The sequence below is a fragment of the Pocillopora verrucosa genome, chromosome 2 (assembly GCF_036669915.1).
Source record: "Pocillopora verrucosa isolate sample1 chromosome 2, ASM3666991v2, whole genome shotgun sequence".
In the NCBI taxonomy this organism is placed as follows: domain Eukaryota; kingdom Metazoa; phylum Cnidaria; class Anthozoa; order Scleractinia; family Pocilloporidae; genus Pocillopora; species Pocillopora verrucosa.
In genome coordinates, this window is record NC_089313.1 from 9,333,722 (window position 1) to 9,361,050 (window position 27,329).

General features: G+C 37.1%; 2 protein-coding genes across 5 annotated transcripts; one reads left to right on the forward strand and one right to left on the reverse strand.

Moving 5' to 3' along the window:
* Positions 1-3,436: 3,436 nt before the first annotated feature.
* On the reverse strand, positions 3,437-14,198 carry LOC131799608 (ribosomal protein S6 kinase-related protein). The gene is made up of 15 exons (XM_059117313.2): positions 13,700-14,198; positions 11,452-11,487; positions 10,632-10,679; positions 10,358-10,426; positions 9,440-9,512; positions 9,161-9,268; positions 8,734-8,774; positions 8,336-8,363; positions 7,969-8,058; positions 7,762-7,850; positions 6,083-6,193; positions 5,899-6,000; positions 5,362-5,423; positions 5,226-5,268; positions 3,437-4,858 (listed from the first exon to the last, which is right to left on the reverse strand). The coding sequence occupies exons 1-15, from the start codon at positions 13,967-13,969 to the stop codon at positions 4,703-4,705; spliced, it is 1,326 nt and encodes a 441-aa protein (XP_058973296.2). The 5' UTR covers positions 13,970-14,198; the 3' UTR covers positions 3,437-4,702.
* A 91-nt stretch (positions 14,199-14,289) lies between these two features.
* Positions 14,290-27,118, forward strand: LOC131799546 (arginine/serine-rich coiled-coil protein 2). 4 transcript variants are annotated; one of them, XM_059117260.2, is made up of 8 exons: positions 14,290-14,392; positions 15,115-15,152; positions 15,280-15,555; positions 17,912-17,994; positions 23,597-23,951; positions 24,225-24,449; positions 25,376-25,632; positions 26,552-27,118. In XM_059117260.2, exons 3-8 carry the CDS (start codon positions 15,315-15,317, stop codon positions 26,825-26,827), a joined length of 1,437 nt encoding a protein of 478 aa, XP_058973243.1. In that variant the 5' UTR covers positions 14,290-14,392; positions 15,115-15,152; positions 15,280-15,314; the 3' UTR covers positions 26,828-27,118. The 4 variants fall into 4 exon arrangements, with proteins under 4 accessions (XP_058973243.1, XP_058973246.1, XP_058973247.1 ...); XM_059117263.2 differs by having other exon boundaries at positions 25,400-25,632; XM_059117261.2 differs by having other exon boundaries at positions 14,312-14,392; positions 15,277-15,555.
* The last annotated feature ends 211 nt before the right edge of the window (positions 27,119-27,329 follow it).

Below are 27,329 nucleotides of genomic sequence, written 5' to 3' on the forward strand. Positions count from 1 at the left end.
TGTTTCTTTAAGTACTCTTGGTTAACCAGCTGTGAAGGAAATCTTTTATTTGAGACCGTTTTAATGGTCACTGATATCCCATTTTTTAAACATTTGCGAGCGAAGATGATTAAAAATTGACAGAATTTCCCACATTATGTTTCACGCCTCAACACAACACGCCATTAATGCGATATGACCAAAATATGTCAAAGGTATTTCGCAATATACTTTTCTAGGCCGTCTACAGAGGAAGCGAAATAGGAAATAAGTCAAAAATTCTAAAATTCGACTCTTAATCCAGAAAAGAGCGACCTGATTATTACACAGCATTGTTGATAAAGCACAGTTGTCTTTGATGTCGGTTCTGCTTGTTTCAGTTGCTCTCTTCTTTTGCTTATAGGAACGCTCACAGACCTCAGGGTAAAAAAACAAAACAAAATAAAAAACAAAGCAAAACGTTTCCACTTTTGAATGCTCTAAAATGGCTGTGTCATGTCACGGTACCTTGAGTTAAGATATATTGTTCATGTGAATTTCTATATTGATGACTCGATATTGTTATATTTTATGTTCTATTCGCGTTCCATCAATAATTAGACCCTAATTACGCGAGTCCGGTAAGAACCAATGTTAGACGTTTACAATGGCTTTTGTCGTTCAATTCTCTTCTACTAACACCGCAACAAGGACAACAAAACGTCTCTAAATCATCATTTTCAAACTCAAACACATCTTTATTCATGAGTTTCAAATTTTTTTACTCATTTATCTGATTATATGTTTCTTTTCACTAGACTATCCTAGCATGTTAATATAGCGATGAAAAGAAAAAGATAACAGAACATACAGAATTTAGCTGTGGTATATCCACGGTAACGTTATTCGTTCATTTATTCTAGTGCAGAAGGCGTTAAAATGGTGAAACCGAAGGAAAACCCTCAAGTTTCCGTAATTTCCCAAGAAGGAACCGATTGAATGAACAAAGTTGACTCATTATTGCGGATTGTGCTCCTAGTGTCTTTATATCAAGGTTTTTACCTGTTTGTCCGCGAGCTGCTTTGTTTTGCGGAGCTCAAAATCAAAAAGCTGCGAAAAGGGCTTCCTCGTCCAATTTGATTTAAACACCAGAAAAAGAACTTTACATAAAGACAATAAACGAGATCACGTAGCCAGTCAATGAGGGCAAGTGGCTTACTGCGAAATGACCCGACTTAGACTTTCCTGCAGCCAAACAATGTAATAAAAAAAATTTTAATGATGACAGAATGGCAATAGGTCTTAATGTGGAAAGGAAAGAAGAAAAAAAGGTAGACTGCCATTTGGGCGAAAGTGCTAACCCGGGTTTACTAGTCTACTGGGCTAATTAAATTTCAACCCACGATCTGGGTCTGCTCGGGTCGAAACAAGGATTATCCCTCTCTTACAACGCAAGGATTCAGCTCAAGTGAAAAAGCAAACGTATCCGGGGTCGCATGAAGATTCCACACAAGGTTTACACATATAATAATAACGTACATGGAAATATTTCTTACTTCTGACTTGACAAGAGAAATGCAATCTGTATAGGCAATAACATGATTTCGAGTGCAATTTGGTGTCAATAAGCACGAGTGAATTTTCCAAAGATAGCTAAACTGCACGAGCCCGTATGGCGAGTGAAATTTGTAGTCTTTGAAAATTCACAAGCGCTTACTTAAACCAAATTCCACGTGAAATCATGTTCTTACTTACAAAAAATTTGCATGAAAAAAGCATCACTGAAAGTCAAGACAGGCGAAATTTTGACAGCGCGTGCGCCCTATTTGTAATTTGCATTCGTGTTACACTTTCGTATTCGACTTCCATGAAAAATGCACCCGTTTTAAGCCAATCGGACGCGAATAATTTCTTCATTTTTATTATTATTTTGATAACACAGGGCAGAAGGGAGGTAAAGTGCTTAATCAGAGCAAAGGAAGGTAACAATGTATATGGTCAGGCTTTGAACTATTTTGCAGCTCAAAACTTCCAAAAAAAAAACATTTAGAAAGTTGTTGGTTTGATTTAACCGAACACGCGATGGAATTTTCAGGTTAGGACACATTATCCTGCACACGATTAACGCGCTTTTGCCACTGCATAATTATTTAAGGCTATCCCAAATTTTGTATTTAGACATACTATCAGTAGGCAATCACTACTTTTCTCGTGCAAATTGGAATGACCAAGCAATCAGAAATTTTTCCCTAGACAACAAATTTCACCCGCCCCACAAGCTCGTGTACTTTAGTACGTCTTAGAAAGAAATCACTCTTGCTCAAATACTCCAAATTACAATCGAAAGTATGTGATTTCCTGTAGTAATCCTACCAAGATCAAAAAACGCCTTCTTTGTACTCCAAAACATAATGAGAATAGGACACGAGAAAAAGGAGAATTTCCGTCGACAAGTACCCTTTCCAAGTAACCTCTCTACCGACAGCAGCCGTTGGACCCTTTCAAACACTCAGATCTTATATATATATCATAATTTCTTAACATTTCGACCTTTTGTTTCTAGCCTGAGGAAGCTACCCTTTTAGACTAGAACATTTCCTTGCCGTCTATCATAAGAGGTACCAAATCCCCGCTGGGATGGAGAGTTGGAACGTCATCGCTACGAAAACATACAGCCGTGTATATACATTCGGCCATGAATAATAATAATAATAATAATAATAATAATTTATTAGTTGTATAGCCCTATTTACATGTACAGATCAATAGTGCAATAGTGCAAATGCCTTGTCCCTTGCCGCTGTTATTGCCTGTAATAGAATGCATCCACTGCTGAAATTGCCGTCAAACTGACAAGAACGTTAGAACGAAAGGGAAACATTAGCTACTTCATTTGCAAGAAAAATACAGATAAATGGTGGCAACCCTGCACGTTATACCATCTCATATGGCGGCGCGCAGAAAATTCCAGTTTCAAGATAGCTTACACCACAGTAAAGTTTCTCTTACACAAGACTTTTTTCCCATCAATACCTCCAAATTACAATTTTAAAGACCATTTTGACAATTTGGTTCAACAGTTGTTTAAGTCAAGATTTCCTTTCCGACTCACGCTAATAAAAATGGCCACATGTCATTTGAATGCTATCGTACTCGATTTCAGAGATAAATCTTGAAATTGAAAGAAACATGTTACTCTCAGAATAAGTGAGAAGCTAAATAGAAAGTGTAAATTCATTAAGGATTCAAACAAAAGAAAAGCAACTCGCACTGCGCGCGCGTACGATTTTGTAATTACACGAAAAGGATTTCAGTTAACATTATAAATTAATGGAACAATGAAAAAAGGCAAGCTTTCATAAACCTGTGGCTTTTAATATAATTGTTCTTACACTGTTGGTGTTCGGAAACAACTCCTCTCAGGGTGCTAGTCAACTACTGGCTGTCATCTTCGCATTCCGGTAGATTTCCTACGAAATTTGGCACCATTTTCAATATAGATAATATGGCCAATAGTTAGCAGTTGTTTTTTTTTTTTTTACTCGCAGCGTGGTATTTATGCTTTTAGGGTTGACATAATTAAGAACCATAGGCGTGCTTCTTATGCCATAGTTTTGTTTTCATTATTAATTAATCTTGCTTTTAAGTCATAATACAATCGACTATCGATAACATAACCCCTCCGCTAATTAAGAGCAATTTCTGTTTACCTTCGAGACACTTCCCATATAATTTGACACTTGATGACTTTGACCAAAACATAACACATGGCACTGTAGTCCAAAGATTGAATCATTTTGAAGCAGTTGTGCATTTTTCTGTCACCTTCCTTTTCGCGAACAACAAAAACGAGTTTTTCCAGTAGGGTACATCTCAATACAGTGCCATATATTTTGCTGTCACTTTGCTGCTTTTAGGGTCTTTTCAAAGTGTTCCATTTTAACTCCACGAGTCTACGTTTTGATCAAAATTTGATCAGAATTTGTACTATAAGAACAGAGGAACAGTTAATACCATTTCGCCTCTATTTTCTGTATTTTTTCCCCTAAACTCCTGGTAACTATAAATTTTTTCTGTTTCCCACATAGGATCGAGTTATCAAGAGTCGACTGCATTTACATCAGCTGAAAGTCACAATTGTCGTGAAGGAGCATGTCTGACAATTTGACGGTCTGCTGCAACAGCATAACATTATAACGAGATGTAAGAACCTCTAGGATCTCTCTTAAATGCGCATAGTACGCATATTCGTATTGGATATTTCTCTATGATGCACATCATCATAATAATAATAATAAAATTATTATAATACGTTTGAATGTTTCTTTTATACACTGTATATATTAACTGAACTATTCTCAGAAATGCATGCAGGAGCGTGAAACACTTCGATATATTAAAAAATATATTATATTAAAAATCCGTTCAATAAATACTGTGCAGGAGGGTGAGGTGAAAGAGATCATATGTGAAAAGGGTAGGGATGCCTGTCGTCACACAACATCACCAGTTTTCCTAATTGTTCAAAACTCAGATCTTTTGGGGCTCACGCCACTTTTAGCTACGGCTACCTTGATCTCACCAGGCGGTTTAATTCAGAACTCCCAGCCATTATTTATTGATTCTACCTCATGGACCCTAAGTTCTTCTGGTCACGCACAGAAAGAAATAAATGCCCCAGTAGCCAGAATATGGTCCACCATCGCGGCCTTTCAGATTTTTAACACTTCACCTGTAACCATTTTCACGAAGCCACTAAATACTCAGTTCTGGCGCTCTCCTCTGTGTTACTGCTGAGCGTTAGTGTGCGTAGACTTCCCAAGTCAGCTACAAGCCAGTCCATGTGGGTTTTATCTCGCACGGTGAAGTTTCCTGGATTCGCCCACGACAACGGACGGGGCTATATGTGTAAAACGAGAAAAGAGATTGCTTTAAGAGTAACGAGTTTCATGAAAAACTCATTGGGAAGGGGAGAGTGCCTGAGTAACTTTTGCTTAGTATATGTGCAGAGTAGAAGCTTACTCGGAGACCAATAATGAGGCCTTTGCCTCTGGCCGAGAGTAGATGTCGCTGCCATCAAAGGTCACTTGATGACTGATATATCAACTACAAAACTCCTGACTGGTTACTGCACGGAAAAACCCTTCTGTCAAAGGAATAGCAGTAATACTAGTGGTCGTAGTAGACATACGACCAATCTTCAAATACAGAACCGTCAGAAGTGTGGATGTTGCTGCCTGCAGCATTATTCATCCTTTAAGACCCACCTTCTTCTCTCGACGATTTCTTTCGATTCTTCTGGGGAAGATCCTGACAAGAAAACAAATACAAATAAGGCTACTTCACAGAAGTCTAACACTGCAAATAACCATGGCATCAGCAACATGAACAGCGACAACTTACGTTCTAGATCCGATGCTTCTCCGCCTTAATGTCTTGAGTGTTTCCACGGTAATGGGTTCTCGCTACAAGCAATAAGCTGATTGAGTTTAATCGTTAACGTCGAAAAAGCTGTCGACACACTGGGGAGAATGTTGTGGGGGCATGAAACGAGGAAAAGCCCTATGTCGCGTCTAATGTAAAAAACGTTAGTAGCAGGGACAGTGCACAAACTGGCGCACACGGAACAAGAGCATATTAAAGTAAAACTAACAAAATTATAGAACAAAACCCAGGCACCTAACAATGAGCCTCACAAACAATTTTTTAACAACTCTGTTCAAATTCGCAGCAATAGCAGTTTTCAAAAGTAGTGCGTTTGATTCGAGTGGAACGTGAGTGGTATCCTAGTGTGCTTAATGTTACACGAATTAGAGACAAGTGGGAAAACTGGGGCTGTCAATCCTTAACGTTCTGTGTCAAGAGTTCCTTTTGTATGTGCGAATGTACTCCCTTACGACTGCGAGGTGTTGGAACCTTGGAACCAGTCCATAAACTCACTTTCTTTTCCAATACGTCCTTGAACAACAGATCACTAAAATACGCGTGCGTCTCAAACGATTCAACACTTGATATCCTACAAGCGGGGTCCTTCTGCAAGAGCTATAAAAGATTATGTAAAGAATTCATCCGTTGAAAACACTTCATCTCAAATTGGAGACGTAAAAAAAGGAAAGGTAAATACCCCCTGAACAATGCTGATCGCATTAGGTGAAAGGTCTGGTGGAAAGTCAACCTCGACACCGCTGACCACTTTGAACTGGGTGGCATGCTCTTGTGTGACTGGGTATGGATACTGTAGGACAATACAGACAAGAAGTATATTATCTATAAATTAACCACTGATTTATAATGACTTTCCTGTCGTTTTGGCTGACATATTTTCGATACCGTTACAACTTTCGACATGTCCAGTTTTGTAAAGGTATTCAAGGTTACCTGGTGAAGAAGAGTTATGTTAACACCAACAAAAGGAACCACCACATTAGAGAATTTAAACTTCCATAAATTTCGGGCCCGGCCCTTATCAGTGAAAATTGGTGCTACTTTCCAACTCTCTGACCGCATGTGCTGGCGAGCTCATTAGGGCAGGAGATATCGTGAACATCTAAAGCTCTAATTCTTCATACTTGATATCCACTTTCTGCCCGATCTACTGCGGCACCAGCATCTAGGGCCATAAAAGATAACCTGATCTTTCTTGATCCTTGAGGTCATATGGGTAAACTACGTTACCCATTCTCTAGAGCCTTGGATGCACTTGGCTAAAATTAGACCTTTACAAACGGATAGAAATCAACCTGCAGCCTGAAATCACAATGAAAACATATAAGGCTCCGGGTTGGCTTTTAAAGCAGTGCATAATGACAAAAGTAGATGAGATCTTCCAAGTCTCATTACTGGTCATTACCTGCCAAATAATCGCTACAAACAATTATGGACGGTTACACATCATCAGCCAAATTCAAGTCTTCGATCATTAGGAATAGACCTGAATGCGCCCAAACTTCTCACTGATGAGGCGCAAAGCCCGAAATGAATGAAAACTTCAAATCCCACTTGCTCAGGTCAACTGAACACTTCCCCGTAAGTGCATAACTCCCACGCTGGTCACAAGAACTTTTCTGTTTATCGTTCTAAATTTGTGTACCGTATTTTCATGACTTACCACCAGAAGCCGAACAAAGGTCTACCTCAAATAAACGCCTGGACAATGCTTTCGTTTAGAAATGAAGACAAGGAGTGTTGCGAGACTACTGTCCAGTGTTTCTTTGAAGTTCAATTAGCACTCACTGACCCTTGAGCATGAGTTGTCTCTTATGACCCGAAATCGTAAATTTGACAACAGTAGCGACTTCAAGCCCGCCTAATTGCAAAGAGGTTACCCACTCCATGTCTAACGATAACGCGAAGATGGGACAGGGCCTCGATATAGATGTGCCCTACGTTGGTATTGTTGGTAAAGTTCGAGTATCTCATACACAGTTTATGTTCTTTTGTTTCTTACTAATCAGGGTTGCAATATACGATTCGCGTGCCCCATGTAATAGCTGTAATCTTGCCGATGGTAATCCTTGAAGAAGACCCAGTAGCAGTTTGTTGCGAATGAACGAAGGGGTAAATGGGTCCGTCTTGACCAAACACCACAGGCTTTCAGAGGATGGATCGATAAAATTAGTGTAAACGTCGAGTTTGAAATAAATGTCGGGGATGTTTATTCGAGAAAATACGGTACTTTTTTTTCATCATGAGACACGCTACCTTGGGTGCCAATTTAGCGTCCAGGTATAGCCAAAATTCAGACAAAAATATCTATCGAGTAACCACAAAAAGGGGATAAAAAGTCGTTCGCACTTGTGTTACCTTTCCAGCGAGAAGAATGTACATCACCACGCCTAAACTCCACCAGTCTACACAATGGCTATATTCTTTACCAGTCAAGATTTCAGGGGCTGTAGAATAGGCAAAAAACGCCATAGTTAGATCACTTGGGTTTCATCTTTGTGTTTCCTACTGTAGAAACTAGCGATCAAAACTTTCGATTTGAGGGAAAGCCTTTGACCACCTTACCCATGTACTGCAGGGTCCCACAGATAGTTCCTGCACGCTCTCCAGGTTTCACTAACTTTGACAGACCAAAGTCGACCAGTTTGATGTGACCTATAGCAACAGTAAAAGCAACAGGATTACAACTCTAGTCATCCTGAATTTGTACAGCGGCTTAAACTTTGTGGAGAAAGTGATAAAACAATTATGGATTCGAATATTGGGGCGAATTGAGTGACGATGACGACACGCATGTTGCTCGCATAAGAAGTGAAGTATCGGAAACAGAAGTGTTCACAAAGGCTAATATGCAGGATGAATGAAAACATCAAAATTAATGTTTCCCTAGGACAACTCTTATGAAGAGAAAAGAGTAAAAAAATTCCCCTACCTTCATTGTCTATGAGGATATTCTCAAGCTATATGTTCAATAAAAAGAAACAAGCGTATAAGTAAAAGAGTAAAGACAATATTCCCTGACTTGATATTTGCAAGCTGAGAAATACTTTTTAATAAATGACAAGGAAGTCCTCAGGTAAATTCGAGCATTCTGATTGGTTCTTCCCTATTATTTTGACATACGGACCACGGAAACGGTCCGAAGCCGTTTTTTTTTCGGTCGCGAAAGCCGAAAAATTCAAAACAAACCAATTGGTTCAAGCGCCGTGAAACAAACTACTTACTAATCTCGCTAACTCGAGCCGTACTAGGGAATATTGGCCCTCAGTGCCGCACTTGCCTCGGGCCAATATTCCCTAGTGCGGCCCTCCCTTTGCGGGCGTAAGCTACCTTCAAATCCCTGTAAATGATCCCTGATTTGTGCAAGTAATCTGAAACACACGAAAAACAAGAACTGCACAAACTACAACTGTACTTTGAATCCTGTTTCATGTTTCTGTGTCCATCTCCACCCCACACATTTTGGGAACAAGACTTCACTCTTGCAGCGCTTAACTCCACCTAAAAGTGTACGTGACTACCAAAGAAAAGGAGTACGTAACTTAAGGAAACCTTCGAGAGGGGGTGGAATAAAGTCAAGCTACTGAAAACAGCTGCATAACAGCCTCCACCAAAGGTTTGCTCGATTAACAACTCCCTCTAATAGTGGAAGTAATAAGGAGTGATTGATCTTAGGAACACGGCTGGTTTACACTCTGTATAGATGAGGGTATTAACAATGTAACATTTTGAAGAACTCTCAGCTTTGAGCTCTTACCTAATGTAATGGCTAATTCAGCAGAATACAACTTGACAGTTGTCTCATTTATCCTCTTTTCTTGACGCCATAATGTGTACAGATCACTGCCATCAACAAAATCTGAAACTTAATTTATTAAAGTTCACTTAATAGTTATTATGCACAACATTTGTTGCCATGGAGTCTCATCACCCAAATTTTCAGGTTTGAAAACTTTTAAAAGTAAAATAACTAAATGCTAACAAACGTGTACACCTACTAGCTCCTGCTGTAAAAAAAAAAAAAGGAGACACATACCAATGAAAAGATTGTGTTTAGTTTGCCATGTATACCAAGTTTTCACAAGAAACGGAAATTCACCAAGTTGTATCTGTAAAGATAAGATCAGATAACTTAATAAATATCCTGCTTATAAATAAGCTATACAGTTTTAAAGATTTCTAATATCTGAATTAATAAGTAACAGAGTATGGTTAAATTAATGCAAATTTATGAAAATCATTGGTTCAAATTGCATACAGGCCTGAATTCTTTTTCAGGTTTTATTTTTATTATCGCTTATTATAAGTAGTATTTATTTCTGCCAAGATTGCTTCCATGTTCATTTCTTAATCTGCAATTCACATACATGATTTTCATTTATTCACAGTCATTTATTCATCACTGCACGGGTTTATTACAAACCAACATATGGCCAGTTCCCAATTGGTTTGTTTGCTCAGTTGGTAGGGCACTGCACCGGCATCGCAGAGATCATGGGTTCAAATCCTGTACAGGCCTAAATTTTTTTTCAGGCCTAATTTTCACTACTGCTCAAGTAGTGTTCATTACTGCAAAGATTCCTTTCATTTCATAATGTTAACAGGTGAAATAATGCATAGACACCCATATAGGATGATCATATATGCACTCACCTGTTACCTACAATGGGGAACTTACTGGCTGAGAAATTTTATTGAAATTCAGAACTACTTCCAGCAAATTCAAGGTTTCACAATATTTTCAATTGATTAACAATTACGATGAATTTCATATATACTTCTAACACAGGTAGATATAAATTATCTGTAACAAGTGAGGGATAAAATAAGAACCTCAGTTTTTCTATGAGGATTAGGACATCAGCCAGTTCCAATTCTTCAACGGGATAGCCCTTTCAATTAACTGTATGATCTCTATAGCAGAAAAATAACCTTTGAATGTACACTCCCTAACCTGAATATTAACTTCATCTTTACACTGCTGAACAGCATTCCCCTTGATTATTTCTGCTTTGTTCAGTATCTGGCAAAAATAGGAACAATGAACCACAGTGCTACAAATAATTACGCAAATACAGCTTTAAATAGGGCACATCAAGAGTAACAAAGCACACCTAGACGTTTAATCTCTTGGCACCCTCTCCTCTCCACTCATATCTTCCCTTTAACTTCTGTTAAGTAAAACATTAGTTTTCTGCTATGAAATAAGAGCTTATGCAAATAATTACCTTTATGGCAAACAATTTATTAGATTGTTTGTTTTGCACTTGAAGTACCTGGAGGAAACAGCAACAACAACTGAATAGTCTGAAAGATGGTAACTTTTAGGCTGGGTGATAAAATAGAGAAATAAGTTTTTTTTGTCTTGTGTGTAAGTGTGAGAGGAATCAAACCTTTGCAATCCACACTCAAATGCTTTACCACTGAGCCTTAATAGCCTCTAACCTGAGCCAAGCTATTATAAGGTTCACATGTGTAACGCCTCCTGCATATTACTAGGATCAACAATGTCCAAATTGTCATATGCATTAGCAGAATTAGAAAGACGGTAAATTTTGAACTTTGTGATGAATTAGAGAAAGATGTTATTTTGTCTTGTCACCAGCTGGGGACAAAGAAAGCCTGGATTCCCACTAAGTCTCTGTTGGACCAATTTATCCTAAAAACCACTTGCTGTCTGTTTTTGGATTCATCGTTGTCTTTAAAGTTGGCTGGTAAGTGACACAGCTTAGCAATTGGTTTGTAGCTAACATGGACATTGAAGGATAACATGTCCTTCATGCATTTTATAGTCACTGCTGTTGCATGGGTTGCACTGTCACAATTTTGTTTCAATGTTCAGATAAAGAGTAAACATTGATCCATAAACAGGAATACATATGATAAGCTGTAATGAATACAGGTTCATTCCTTTTACCATGCCATGCACTCTAAACATTACAGCTGTCACTTCAGTAAGGCATTTTAAAACAAGAAACAGACATTTTCTCAAATGACATGAAAAGCTTTCTCAATGCTAGAGACTAAGCAATACATGTAAATACTTACATGCCCAAATGCACCTTTACCAACTGTTGCCAGGATCTTCAAGAAAAAAGAAGTAACTGACAGATATACTATAGGCGTCCACAAGTTAGAATAACACACAATTTTTTCATTATATTTCAAAATAAGCATAAGTTAAGAATCAGTAAGGAGTATATCTTATCATTACTAGGAAAAAAAGTCATCATCCACAAGAGGTTTCCACAGGACACTAATATAGCTTTGACAAATATTTCTACAACCTTCATTTGCAATTTATTTTTACATAGGGTTTATGGTATGAAATTGCTTTAAAGTGGCATCTTCAAATTTTTTCATCAATATATTGAGTAAGGAAAAGTCTTCAAAAGGGCATGGCCTGCTGTAGTTCATGTTACATTTAAACCACAAGTATGTTTGATTTTCAATGTTATCTTCTGTGTGGAAATTTGCACACTGTAAATTAAAGTGCAACTGAGAAAAGTACAAGGGTAACCATGTTCTCACCATCACCAACCATTTTAATAACACACTCCTCTTCTTTTTTTGTTCTGTCAAATACACACTTGTACACCAAATTGCAATAATGTGTTAAAGAATAAGCAAAAAGAAAAAAGAAAAAGGCAAAAGGTCAAATAGGATTTTATCAGCATGTATAGGTAAAACTACCCTCCAGCTCTATTCCCAGCAATTGAATAATTTTCACAGAATATCCACTAAAAAATGATTTCAAACTTCTTGAGAGTATATAAGATGTTCTTGATAGATTTCAAGCAATTCCAAAAATTAAAATATATATATGTACCAGCCAAGAGGTCTGCATTGGGAAAAACTAAATGCCCAAGGTCTTGAGTACCACCCTCAGCCAGTACTCAAGACAGAGGGCACAGTTTTTCCCAATATGGACCGGCCTAAGCAAACAACATTTTTTTTTCTTAACTTCACTAAATTCCTGCCAAAATAACCTGAATGAATTAGAGCTGTAATTACAGCAAGATCCTCCTAAAACTGAAAAATATTTGCGAGCAAATAGTAGTTAAAACAGTGATAACGCAAATTAAAGAAAGAGACTTCACCAAAATATTTGTATAGCAACAAAAGTGGTTCAAAAGGCTTCCAAACATACTTTGAAACATTCTTTTTACAAACACCTGACACAATCTGACACCTGTCAATTAGAGAGTGCGTAAGAAAAAAAAGTGCAAGTACACTTTTGAAAGAGTGTATTGGTTTGGCAAATAAACTCAAGTTCAATGACTGTCACGACAATTTTTTCTTCAAAACCATTAAATGATCTTACAGAAAGAAAAACTGTGTTTAGGCCACTAGTCAACCCATTTAATGACACATTTGCTACCATAAATTAATTTTGAAAACAATTTTATACTGGTAACCAAAGTGATTTGAGAGTGAGAAAAGAGACAATTAGTAAGTTATTAACTGGCTTGATTTGCTTAAAAATACTTTGCTTGAAAATAATGCTCAGCTACAAAAACAAAATTTATTTATGAAGAAAGGAAACAAACCTAGAAATGTTCTCAGTGACTCACGAAAGTGTTACGGTGCCCACGGGCAGAGATAGGAAAATATGGACTACGCTAAGAACCAATCAGATTCCAAGATTCGTTACTGTGCCCACTGAGAAAAAAATAAATATGCTTATGTCATATGCTTATACTATATGATAACTAATTCAAATTTGGCTTTTTTTCTTTTTTGCTTATTTCTAAGACAATGTCACTGCAATTAGTGGATGTTTTTGCAACAGAGGAAATGAAAAGTGGCACTGACAGTATCCTGATTGTGGCAAATTACACTGGTATTTTCTGCAAAAAGGAAATTTTTTGACCACTTAAGGCCTGATGATCGTTAAATTCAGATGAAATGCCTTCATGTCGGCAGTTTTGGGAAAATCATGGACTCCACTTTCTTGCAGGAAATTCTACTGCTCTTACTCGAGAGAAAAAATAACATAATTTGCAATTTTTTAAAAACAACCATTGATATAGAAATATCAGACGTGGAAAGAACGAAAAGGTCTCTGTGGATTTTACTCCCAAAAATTGAAGGAAACAAACTTTGTTCAACGAAATCAACTCAAGCCTTATAATCTCATGCTATGTTTATCCGTAAATACTCTGTCTGGCAAAACGAATTTCTGTAAATGACGGAAATTTTCTGGACAAAATCCAAAGTGTCTTAAAATATTTTCTCTTCAGCAGGATTAAATTAAGCGTGGCAATTTTTAATTATTACTGTTATGTAAACAAACCTCAAAGTCGCTGATCTTGACTACCTGCTTAAAATCATACTCGGGCAAAAAGACAGTGTCACTCAATGGAACAGGCCAAGGTGTTTTGTAAGAATAATTTCCAGATTCTGAGTATCGCCTTCGTAAAGATCCTTGACTGGCACTTCGTTGTAGTTGTGATGGTTTGGACGCTCCGGGCCGACCAACTTCTGTTTCTCCTACTGCTTTTCGGTGCAGTCGATTTTGAGTTTTCCTTTTCTGTAATGAACACCTACTTTGAATATTCCCCATTACCACTCTGAATCATCAAAGCCCTGTAGTTTCCGCGTTGAAACTCCTCTCGATATGACTATTCTTTCTTCTTTTTAGTTCTTCTAAGTGATGGTATCGGATTTCGTAAAATATTTTGCAAAAGTTTAGATGAAAGTGCTCTCTGTCCCTGAATAGGTCTTTTTCGAACGATGCTCGATGCACCACAACTTTGACAGGACAGCAAATCATGCTTTGACTTGCAAGTCGAGGCAGTTTGTTTTGCGGCGCGCTCTCAAACATAGAGACTGGACACTATTCTAGGCCCAAATATGGCAAACAACCCTTTGTCCATCCGGGAACTTTACCTGGCCTTATCGGAACGATCAGAACATGGAGAACGCTACAGGTTACGGTTCTTCTAAAGAAAACGCCAAAACCCAGCAAAACTCGGCATTACAACTGGTAAGAACTGATAGGGAGGGTCATTCATTCAGCCAGAATCGTTTAAGCCTCATCAAGCTGCTATCATCTTTTAAGGCAAAGTTGAGATTTAAAGTTCTAGTTCATTGATCAATAGATGGTTTTGCATCAGTGTTCACATGTTACACTTACATACTTCCCTTTAGATAGCAGGAAACGAAACTTGGCAATGTAGACGGCTAAAATTTCAACTGTGTGTCACTTAAGCCTTTGTACGTTTAAATGGTATTTTTTTTTATTATAACTTAATAATTTTCCCCCTGTTTCACGTGTCATGTATGCTTCACGGAAGCCCGATCGGGAAATATCATTTTCTTGAAAGAGAAATGTTAAATTCCTGAGCTACAAGATAAAACTATTCTTTTAATGTTAAAATTTTCGTTTATATCGTGGTAACAGGATTTAGTTTCGCTGATCGCAATGAAGTTGGAAATTACAACTTAAAACACCTCAATTAATTCGGCTTGCTTGAAATTTGGTGAAACTACTGCATGATAAATAGTTTAGTGAAACTGTAATGTATATTCTGTTTAATGCATCCAAAGGTGGCCCACATGTTTCATTTCTGGTTTATTAAAAAAAGAGAGAGAGAGAGAGTTAATTTTTTTTTCTGAAAAAGTTTGAACTTCAAACCAAGTTCAAGTTGTCTTTTTAAATCGCTGTAAAGAGTAATTGACAATATTTGATGATTTATTTCAATTTAGAATTACATTTGGTGAAACATCAAACTTTCAGGAAACAGGTAAGCAATCTCTTTAGTTCAAATTATTCACTGGTAACTTTCATCTAGTCCTCATTAAGTTAATGAAGAAAAACCAAATATATTTGTTGTATATTTGATTGGTTGATGTAATTGTTTGTCTAAGCAGAGAAAAGGGATACACAGCTTGAAATTTCTGTTAAAATGGAGAGTTACCCAGTAAATCAATGTGATAATCAGGAACCAGAGAGTGGCGAGCCACAGGAGGCAACAGAAAATAGAAAGGAAATGTTGCATCATTCTTCCAAAAGAAAAGGCTCTCCCAGGAATCAACAGCGAAATTATCGCAGGAGGTCATTTTCAGAATCACCTGAAAGATCCCCAGAAAGATCAAAAGAGCAGTCTCCTGTTTCACGAAGGCAGAATAGACATTCAGATCAAGGTGGTAAGTCATTAATAAACCAATGGTTGATAATAGATAAGTGAAGTATTTAAGTTAAAACAAATCAATAGAATTAAGCATCTTTTAGATAGAAAAATGCTGTTGCTACTTATGAATGCCTTAGTTTTTGCAAATTACTTTGCTGCTCAAACATCTGGAGCAATACTAGCAATAGGAACATTGACAAATTACAAAAAGTTAAAAAATTTGCTGGAGGAATTTTTCTGGGACTTAGAAAATATGATCATATTTCTAAAGGACTAAGATCATTGAATTGGCTCTCTACTAAAGATAGACTAAAATTGAATTATGCAACTACGGTTTTCAAATGCATTTATAATCTTGCTCCAGATAACCTTGCAAATAAGTTTAGGCTACGTTCTTGTGTTCATGACAGGCAAACCGGATCAGCTAGTACCCGCCTTTCAACTGGTTAGAGGTCTTTTGCTTATAGAGGAGCAAAACTGTGGAACTCATTAAGCACCAATCTTAAGTGTCTAAAATGTCCCAAGAAATTTAAGTGTCAAGTTACTAAGCTGGAATTAGGTTAACTTCATTATTCAGTATTTTTATTCTTCTGATTGATATATATATATATATATATATTTATAACTGCATATATATATATATGCAGTTATAAATATATATATATATATATATATATATACACACACACACACCGGAATTTTTTGCCGTTTACCCGCACAGCCGATTACCCGCACCGGCCATTTATTGCATATGGTGAAAAAAAAAAAAGTCAACAGATTACCCGCACTGGTGGATAATCCGCATGTAATGTTATTCAACTTTTTGGTGGCGAAAACATGACATTAAGGTGATACATTTCAGTCTTTTAAAAGTTGTCTGATCTAACTTTCGAAAACTGGAAAGCTCCTTGTCGAGTTTAAAGGTCAAAGAAATTCAGACGTGCACAATTCTGTGTCAATACTAGTATGTACTTTACTGATAAAATTATACAGTAAAAACACTAGCAGCCCATGGTGATTGTTCAGTGCCATGTTGATTTGTTGAAAGAAAGCTGGGTGAGTGTTAAACTTGAATTATAAAGTACTGTTGGCGATTTCTGATAAAAATCAATATCTCCAGTTCTTCTGAGCCTAACAAGTCCCTTAAAATGGGGAAATTCTCTTTAGCTCAAGCTAGTGTTAAATGGGAAATTTGTTACTGATGCGCTGGATATCTTTGGATTATTTTTGTCACCATCAAGGTTTTGTTTTCACACATGCTGATAGCAATTTGTTTGTCACGCAACTAATTATGCATGAAATAAACTCGAGTTGGCATCATGTTTTCGTGCCACTTTGTGGCACTCTTAATACAATTAAATTCATTTAAGAGGTGGAAATGCATGTTGGTGATATTTTTTTTCAATTCAACTACTAGTAGATTTTAAAATTGTCACATAACCCGCACCTCCCTATTACCCGCAGTGGTGCATGTTTAATGCAAAATCAACAGATTACCCGCTGGTAAACGGCCGGAAATTATGGTATATATATATATTTAGCTGTAACTATAGTTTTATGTTCTTTGATTTTAGTCTTATTTTTTTTTAACCATTTGTGTTGATGCTAAAAAACCCATTCAGGGAGCTTCAATAAAGATCTGTATCTGTAAAGAGGTGTGGTGGCTTTATGGTTAGTTCTGGGTCAGGTTGTTCAAAGCTGGGTTAAAATAACCCATGGTTAGTGTTAAATCTGATTTCAGATTTTTTAGTCCAGTTCTTTTTGTCCAAATTCGATGATTGCATGTCCCAAAAAGATTAAAGAAAGATATCCAAAAAAGGCTTTTCAAGAAACAAATTAAGAAAGCTGGTATAATCAGGTCCCAGCAGCTGCAAAGGAATCTGAGGAAAAGCTGGAAATAGCCTGGGATTAAAGAAGAGAAACACTTATCAGGGTTTTTTGTAAATATACCATTTTGGAATCTGAACCACAAGAAGCTGCCAGAAATAAATTAAAGTCATCAGCAAGTTGAAGAATAAAGAAGAGTAGATGTAAAGGGGAAAGGGCAGTTGTGTCTTGTTACAAGATGTTTTATACATACATAGTATAATATACTTACTTGTACAATACTGGTCAAAGAAACCTCAAAACCCTATGAGGTTCGATCCTCAAACCTCACAAACTTTGAGGAATTGATTCAATGATTATGCAAGAGCAGACAGGTCTCAGAGGTAGCACATGCCTTGGATTGTGAATCATGCTAAAGCCATCTGGCAATATTTAGCTCTTTTTTCTATTTTCTCAGCTTTACATTTAACGAGGTGCCTGAAAGGACTTCAATGCTTTAATTTGTTTGGTGGACTCATTTAAAACTCTGTGTTTCTCCTTGAAAGATTACCACAGGTACAGAAGGAGTCGAAGCCGCAGCCGAAGTAGAAGCCCAAGGAGGAGAAGGAGAAGTCACAGTCCAAGGAATGTAAGTGAAGCTGTAGAGCACTGAGTACATGCTTTTTTATATGATTTATCACTGAAAAGTGGTTTATTGTTTGTGGGGTAGGATGTATGGAGTAACAAGATTGGGAAATGCATGGAGATCTCTGTATAAATTGGTTAACAAGTGAAATGTTGATGTACAAGCAAGCTATTTTCAAGGCAGAGCTTTGGTTGACATTGTCATAATAGCAGTTGGCTTTTTTAAGAATTGAGCAGTTAATGAAAATAGATATGACCCATTCTTTCAAATATATGTTCGGTCCAGTGCAGCCTAATATTGCTAGATTACTGATATCATGATACTATTATTGAAACACCTGATGTGAATTTAAATATTTAATTCTAGTAAACTTACATGTACCTGTACTTATAATGCAATATTCAATGAGAATAAGCCCAACACCTGTAGTGAAAACCTAAATGTTAATCTCTTTGGCTCTGATGAGAGTTTATAACTTAGGACAACAAACATAAATTTTTCATTACCAGCCATCAAAACAGAGTTTGTAATTAGAATTAAGTGCTCTAACTATGGAGGTGCACATACACTGTTGGAGATTAGAAAAAGTAATCAGGGTAAAATACCTGAACAGCTCAGAAATAATTTTTCCTGGCACTTTCTATATCTTTTTTTGCTGGTTTCACAAGCAAAGCAAAGGAGTAATCAACTTTCAATTGAAATAGACAACCTGCAGAGTATAATATGTGGCCCTGAGAAGATGTGGCTTTGAAATTAATTTCTGGAGGACTTCACTTCTCTATGAAGTAATTTAATGAAGTCAAGTTATACAACTGCACCTAGGAGATTGGTAAAAGCCAAAGACAAGTTACAGGCACTAGACAACTTGAAAAGTATGTTTTCGGTCTTATCATGATCTGTTTACTTTCTTACTTGCTGGTTTCCTTGGAAAAGCTAAAAGCTTAGTCAGCTTGTAAATGGAACAAAAACCTTGCAGAGTTCAATATGTTGCTCTAAAAGGAAGATGCTTTGAAAGTAATTTATAGTTGTCTTCACTTCCCTACAGTGTGATAAAATCTTTTAAAACAAACTTTGAAATATTTTTACTCTATTGTCTCTTTTAATTTTTGGTCAAGTTACTCCAAATGTATGGGGTAGCAAAACAAGTCAATTGAATGACTGAAAGTTGTAGGAACAAATTATTTAAGAAAGTGTCCAGTGAACTCCATGAAATTTTTTTTTTTAAATTCAGATCTGCTTAATTCACGTTTAACAAAAGCATTTGAACAAGAGCAAATCTTTATCAAGCAGCCTTTGACAAAGTGGTCTTTAAATTGTCACTTGTTAGATTCCCAGAACCCAGTACCCCTAGTTGTTATGAATTAGACCTCAGTTTAACACATGCCTCTATTAACACTCTAACTCCCAGAATTTATTAACTTGTAACTTCTCATTGTGATCCTTGCAAACAAGTTATGAGAACAGAGGAAACTGGTCAGCCAGAGGGTGTTATCTTGAATTAAAATGGATCCACCTTTCCAAGTTACAAGGGAATGTATGGAAGTCAGTCAGGAGAATAGCTAATTGGATCTTGAGGGTTAAAGTGTTAAACAGATGTGTTTACAATTTTGGCTTATCAATTGGTTAATTCTTTTGAAATCCACCTCTATTTAACAGTCACATAGTTAAATTAGAATCAAATTATCTGTATAGGGAATTTAACTTAAATCAACAGCAACAAATATGAGCTTATTCTTAAACATAAATGGCTCTTTTAGGAGCCACCCAACTTGCAGAAGCAATGGTCAATTTCTATCCATGTGTAATTTTTTGGAAAATGAGTGATTTTAATGGTAAAATGCTTAAAGTTTGGACAAAATTGTCTAAGTTTCTTTGATGAAAAAATACTGTAAAGTTCATTTTTTGTAGGGGAAAAATGTTTCTTTGGAGGGTTTTGGCAAGGTGCTTGAGGACTGTGTGATGACAATCATTCTGTAAGCCTTTAGTAAGAGATAAACTAGTTTAACTAAAGGCAAAATGCAATTATTTTGGCAAAAAAAATCAATCTAAAGGTGAGCAAAGTATAACATGGTGACCCCTGAAAGCAAGCTACATTGTTTGCTGAGCACTCGTGATACATTTTTTCCCTTTGGGGTCCTATGTTTCTGAGCTGTTCTCTAGCTTTTCAGAGGTTAAATTTGTTTAGACAAGACTTGTAGTTATGGAAAAGTTCAGCCTGACACTGCTAATCTTTCTTTGAAGTTATATCACATGATGGACTTAGGGCCTGAGGTGAATGGGCAACTAGCGACACTGTTATGGAAAGTGGAAAAGCTACTGGAAAATCAGGAAAGAGTTCTGAAAAATCAAGAGAAGTTAGTGAAGCTCATGGAGCATCAGCAGGTAGCAGTTCTTCCTAGAAAACTTGTTCCTTCTGGAAGGAGCATGTCAAATGGGGTGCGAACTGCAGATCACAAGCATCCAAGACCTGAAAAGCACATCAAACAAAGCCCTGGTGAAGTAAGGCTTTCAACAAGTGTCCTTGGAGCTGTGGCGCATTTGAAGAATTTAGCACTCTCCCCTACTAGTCATACAGGAGTAGTACCCAGTCTGATTGAAAAGCCATTGAGAGGTGAAATAAAGGAGCTAACTGCTTCATCTGACACTGAAGAGGTTAATGGTACTTCACAGAGTGATTCAGTTTCTGGTGATGGCAACACAACCCTTCAAAATCCACTTTTAGTGACACCATTTTGTCCTCTCAATACTGCTTGTGTTAACTGTGACAGTACTAACAATGCGGAAAGTCAGGTTGAACTTCTTACTGATAGTGATCAAATGAAAGAACTGTTGTCATGGGCAGAAAGGATACAAAAAACTAGCTGCTCTGTGGGAAATTTTAGTGTAAACCTGGTGAAAGTTCTGTTCGCAAAAGATGAGATCTTGAATAGAAATTGCTCAGGCACCAGGGGGAAGGAAGCACTTGACAGTGATAAACTTAATCTTGTAAGATATTGTGCATTTAAGTTGTACTCTATTCCTCCAGAGGACCAAGATAAAGTGTGGAAACAGAAGTGTGTGATATCAATTGATGAGTATTTAAGAAGAGGCAATAGATCACGTGTTCAAAAAACCAAAAGTGCTCCTTTGGACTTCTCAGTAATAGTTGAATGTGAAAGTAATGATGTTAAAGACAGTGACATAGGTGAGAGTAAACCTCTTTAAAAAAATAACATTGATACCCATCTTCTGTGGAAAGATTTAGCTCATGCAAAACTATAGCAGTGTGTTTTGTTGAAGCTTTTTTTGTAGACTTGTTTGCCTAGGGGGTTTTTTTTTTTGGTTAGAAAGTGTAGGTTCCCTGTTTTTTATTGAATCAAATGAGACAACAGATTATTTACACAGAGTTTTTTAAAAATGGCAATGCAGATTTTTCAACACAGTCTTAAGAATTTACACAGAAAAAAAATTTCACTTGTTCCCAGACATTTATATCCCTAATGATTGTTTTTTTTAACACATGCAAAATTATGCGCTAGTTGTATTTCAAAAAAGAAAAGTAGCTGTTTATAAAAATTTTGAAGGAAGTGTTACATTTAACTACAGTAACATTGATGTATACAATATACATACCAAGTTCCTGCCTGCATTTTGGATGAAAGCACATAAGTGATCATTACTAGAACAGTGAAGAAGGTTTGAATTTGAATTCACTTGCAAAAGTTGGCCTTGGGAAAAAATAAATTATTGCATATATCAAAGAGTCAAAGAATTCTCATGCAGGTTAAACTTAGTAAGCACTATAGATTGTACTCACTCATGAGAGATTATGCAATTTCTGTGGTCTTTGAAAAATTTTTATGCTTACTCAGTCCAAATTGCATGAAAAATCATTTGTTGATATATTCTTATCTGGGGTTGATGAATGCTGTTGTGAAAATAGTATAAGTTATTGAAAAAAGTGCATGGTAACCTTCAGTTGTTCCCCTTTATATATTGTGTTTTAGCAGCAGGAAAGTTTACAATAAGAAAGGCAATCTGTGTGCCATGGTGTTACTTGTACTTGCATACAGTTGCGAACCTTTCACCATTTTGGGTGACCATATTGAATGTAACTGCAATTGTGATTGACGTCCTTTTGTCCTTAGTATTAAACTTAGGGTGTGACTGAGACTCATTTGTGAGGCAACATCAGTGACATGATAGAATTTAGTTTGAAAGTAAATCATGATGAAAATTATTCTTAATACATGTAGAGGTTATTTAACACGGATTTAGGTTGTATGGTTGAGTCATTAATTTGTAGGTTAGTGGCATGCATCAAGCTTGGATGTCCCATAGTCTCAAATGAAGAAGTGAAATAAACCATTGTTAGGCATATTTATGTGACTTTTAATGGTAAATATTGATTTGTTTTGGACTGTTTAGTACATAAACAGTAAGAACATTTAACTTTTAACTGATGGTGTGATTGAAGGGCTGCACTGGACCCAACTAGTTTCAATTCAAATATAGATTGAAGCAACAACCAATTGCAATATATGCTAATGAGTTACATCAGTGACACACTCGGCTGCGCCGAATGTGCCACTTTTTCGTTCTTACCACATTTTGACGTCATCTGTGATCTATTACTGAACAGACGCACTACAACTTGGAATCTATTTGTTAAATATATATATGTGAATAATCTTGATTGTAGTCTATCCTTGTGGTATAGTGCTCGATGCGTTCGCAGAGCGTGGAATATTTGAAAGTTGGACAAATCAATAAGAAAACTTTTCTGTGACTCTGAGTTTCGTACTCACGCAATCATCAGACAGATTTTAATTAAAGTGATTTTAATTAAAATTATGAAAATCTGTCGGATGATCGCGTTAGCGCGAAACTCGGAGTCACAGAAAAGTTGTCTTGTTGATTTGTCCAACTTTCAGATATATATGTGTGTATATATATTTATGTGTGTGTATATATATACACATATATATATATATATACACACATATACACATATATACACACACACACATATATATATATAATATAAATTTTCAATGTTGCAAAGTTTTTGAAAACGGGTGTACAAATATATATATATGTATATATTTATTTGTTTTGTCCTAATGTAAGTTTTGTAAATTATTACCTACAACAAAATCCATTTAAACGACACTTGCCTTGGTCCTTAGCTTTTTCAGTCTACAGTGCCTTAAGGCATGGTAGAGTGCCTGTGAGTCCGTCTAGCGGCCTTACTTACGTAAACGTTACAGTAACTCATTTGAAAATATGGCTTAAAGAAAATTTCCTAGTTACGTGATGCTCTTAAATGCACTCCTTGTAACCATCACTCAGCCAATCCCTCTTTCCACTCCCGTTAACTTTATGGTAAGTCCGCTAGCGTGTAAGGCTTTCACATGGTTTTGGTCGAATTCCGGACATGAGGCTTAAGTGGGCTTGAAACAAATTCGGGACTCTGACAACCGACCGCTTAATACCGGATGCACAAATAAGTGTAATAGGAATCCATCAAAGAACTGGCGTCTAAAACTAACAAGACAATTTTCAGCTTATTTGAAAGAAGAAAAGCACCAATTTTTTTTCTAAAGGGTATGATTTCTCCTGTCAGGAGAGAGATGAAACTAGTGATCAAGCTAAGGAAGGGAAACACAGCCAATCTCTCGGAAAAATTCCTAGCGAGAGAGAAAAGGCACAACAATTATCAGTTAGGCGTGGCAGTAATACTCGGGATGAAGAAGACATGGAAAAAAGCCCTCCCAGAGGAAAGACGGCCCGGAGCAAGTCTTCAGATAGGGATAGTTCGTCTCCTCAGCGGAGGAATTCACCTAAAAGACGCAGTAAAACACCTGATCAGAGGCGAAGGCGGAGTCCATGTCGAGAAAGGCGGGTTTCTTGTGAAAGGAAATCTCCAGAAAGGCCCAGAAGAAGAGATAACCGGAAGAGCCCACAGAGAGATTCAAGAGGTAAGATACCTTGTGGTGTCCTCATGGTCAGCTTCTTCGATCGCAAACGTAAAGTGCTTTAACAAATTCAAGAACTTTAACGTATATAAGAGGATCTGTAAAAACAACAAAACAAACATTCCTAAAAAATCTGAGGAAAGTGACTAGAGCTTTATTTCTGAGGGAGATAGCGAGTTGTTTTAACTCATTCAATACCGGATCAATCGATGATTCTGTTGCAAGTATAGACTCATTGAACTGAAGCACTTTCAAATCTTATCTTTGGTTTCTAAGATCGGCGAAGTAGCGGTGATTACAGCAGGCGGCACGAGAGAGACCGGGACCGAGCCAGAAACCGGGAAAGAGAAGGCAGAGGCGGTAGAGACTGGGGAAGAGACAGGCGGTATGATAGAGACCGTGATGGAGACCGCGATAGAAACAGAGAACGAGATCGTGACCGGAGTCGAGAGGACGAAAAAGTTGCTTCTCCTGGACAGGATAAGAAAACATTTGTTAAAGGTAACACCTCCAAGCCGTTTTCCGTAGTGCTGGTGTACTTGAACATAATCTGTTGTATTTTATCGGTTTTTTTTGTTTTTTTTTTCGTGAATTAAAACTGTTAGGAATAAGAATTTAAGTGTATTTAAACCTATGTCCCCTAATGTGGCTGCGAAAACCGAGCCTGGCAAAGAACTGAGCAACGTTTTTTCATCCTAGATAATTTAAGCTGACTCAGTCCATCGTTTTAGTTTATCCTGAGCTCAGACTCCTCTCATTCCAGGTCAGCGATAAAGTTGGAGATCGATTCCTTACACATAGGGCTTTCAAGGTGGAGCGTTTCTTTCCTGGGATAAATAAACCTTATTTGATAATATAAGATAGGATACGCAAGGAGATTTTGTGAGTTGAGCAAAATATCTAATGATATTTAATTTTGAAACATCGAATAAGGGATCTGTTATTCTACTTTTATTCATTTTTTAGTATTTGAGCTTCTATTTTTCGGAATATAACCAACGACATTTCCTGTCAGTCGTATCTGTTGCATAAATTGCACTAAAAAAAAACCAAAACAACGCCAACGAAACCATTTAAATGACCTTTATGTCCGTCCAAAACAGTTTATTTCAACTGATAGTTCGTCGCTTATAAAGTCGGGCCTAAGTGACGTAAAAAATCAACTTTGGATTTCTTTACTACCGTAATTGTGTTGCTGTGCTTTTCCTCCGTAATTTCGCCCTTTTCCACAGAGTATTACTGTCGCATGACCTTCGCAGACTTTGCGGGTATTGTTGCCTCAAGATGAAAAAAATGGGGTAACAGCGAAGTAATCATAACAGAAATATTTGTAGTTGTTAAATCTTAAACTTAGTAAATTGAACTAAAACGTTGTTTTTGTTTCATTAGACGACTCTTACATAACATATCAACATTTTATTCTTCAGCGTCTGCTAACTGTTCATTTACAGCAACTTCGACTGGCCAACTGGAGACGTTACCACGCCCCGCGCGTCCCCTCACCTCAGAAGAGGTACAGGCCAAGCTGGCGGCCCATGCAGAGTCACTCAGGAAGCAAGCGCAAGATGCAGCCTCTATGCTAAACCTGCCCAGCTATCTGAACCCTTCTGTCGTGAATCCGCACCAATACGCCGTACAGGCACAGAAAAGAAAGCTATTGTGGAGTGGCAAAAAAACTACAGAGGTATTTCTGTCTATGTCGACTTCAACTAACTGAAGGTTTAAGGTTACGATATATCGCTTTGTTTTTTTTTGTTTTTGCTTTTTTTGTTTGTTTGTTTTTTTTTTGTGCCTTGGACAACTTTCATTAAATCGAAGGAAACCCTCACATTAGTCACATTAGAAGATAGAAAATTCGGTAGAAATGAAAGTAGACATTAACGAACCGGAACTAGAAAAGTGAGAATTTGAAACCATTTGAAAATTTGAATTTGAATTTGAAAAGATTTCAAGATGCATGAATAGTAATGTTTATCATTTGCTTTATTGGGCAGTGGAAAGGTTCGTCATGACATCATCTTTTACTGTTTGGTTTCCAACGTAAACTTACGCGTTTGCAAATTTAAAGCTATGGAACATGTTGTAATAGAGATTTGAACCTCAAGGCTAAAAGAGCTGGTCAGCCCGACCTATCTTTCTCTCTTACCAGGCATTATTTTACAAAAAAAATAATAATCTGTGAGTGAGTGCTGATGTATTGGATAAGAAGACTGCTTTTGAGGTGTAACATTGTAAAACTGCTAATCTTACACGATTATTTCACTCAGCATAGCTGGCAGTCAAGCTACTTTTTTCAAAGGATTGTGTAGTCATATCATGCTAAGAAAAATAGGTATAAAGTTTGCTTTAATCCTTAGCTGTAAAAGCTATTTCCTTTTACATTACCGAAAGCATCGTGCTCTTTGGAAAAAACAAGGACCTCTTTTCTGGTGGGGGGGGGGGAGTTGAGTTTGAGATAGAATTTGGCCAGGATCTTCAACATTTATACTTCTCTAAGTCGCAATTTCTAAGTCTTGTGTAGCATCTTTGTGTTATTAAGCTAAATACAGATGTAATGAAGTTTACTTGTTTCCACTTTTTTTTTTAATTTTTTTCTATAATAGGCTACTGCGAGTACCAGCAGCAGCGTGCCAAAATCCACAATGTGGAACAGCACGACGTTCAGTAATGACCAGGGAGGGGAGATGCAGGCGAAATTCCGGCGCTTGATGGGTATAAAAGGAGAAGGTAATGCCACCACGACGGGAGAGGTCACACAACCTCAGAACCAGAAACTAATGGATGACCTGGAGAAGGAGTTCGAACGATCGCGCGCATTTCAGTTATCAAGGGGGGCTGGTGGGAAGAGTGGAATCGGGCTTGGTTATTCAGGCACGTGACGTAGGCTCCATTTCTGCGGAGTACAGTTCAGCCATTTTCCAATACTCAAAGGAAAATTCCATGCTCACTTACAAAGAAGTTGAATCCCTATGATGGGCAAAAATGTAAGCAGTTATTTCCACATTTTGTAATTTTCGTGAGGATTCTTTTTATCTTGTTTTTGTAGTTTCTTGCAGCCGTAGTGGTCTATTTGTATAACTTAAAAAGATAAAAATGTTAAGTAAATATCCTTTAGTTGAATAACTGTACCATCAAGTGTTTCTCTTTGATTAAATTTGAGAAAGCACAAATCCGCTTGCTTGATACTTTGTGTATTTAGATGCAATCCGCGAATGAGGAATGTGGCATGTACCAATTCAGTTTGGGGCCGTATAACTCTAAGCTTTTGAGTTTTTATCCAGCGACAACCTGTGACAAACAAGTACGTCCGCAATGTGTACAAGTGTGGGACCCAGATTTAAAAAAATTGAATAAATAGAGGAACTTTCACGTAATTTTGCA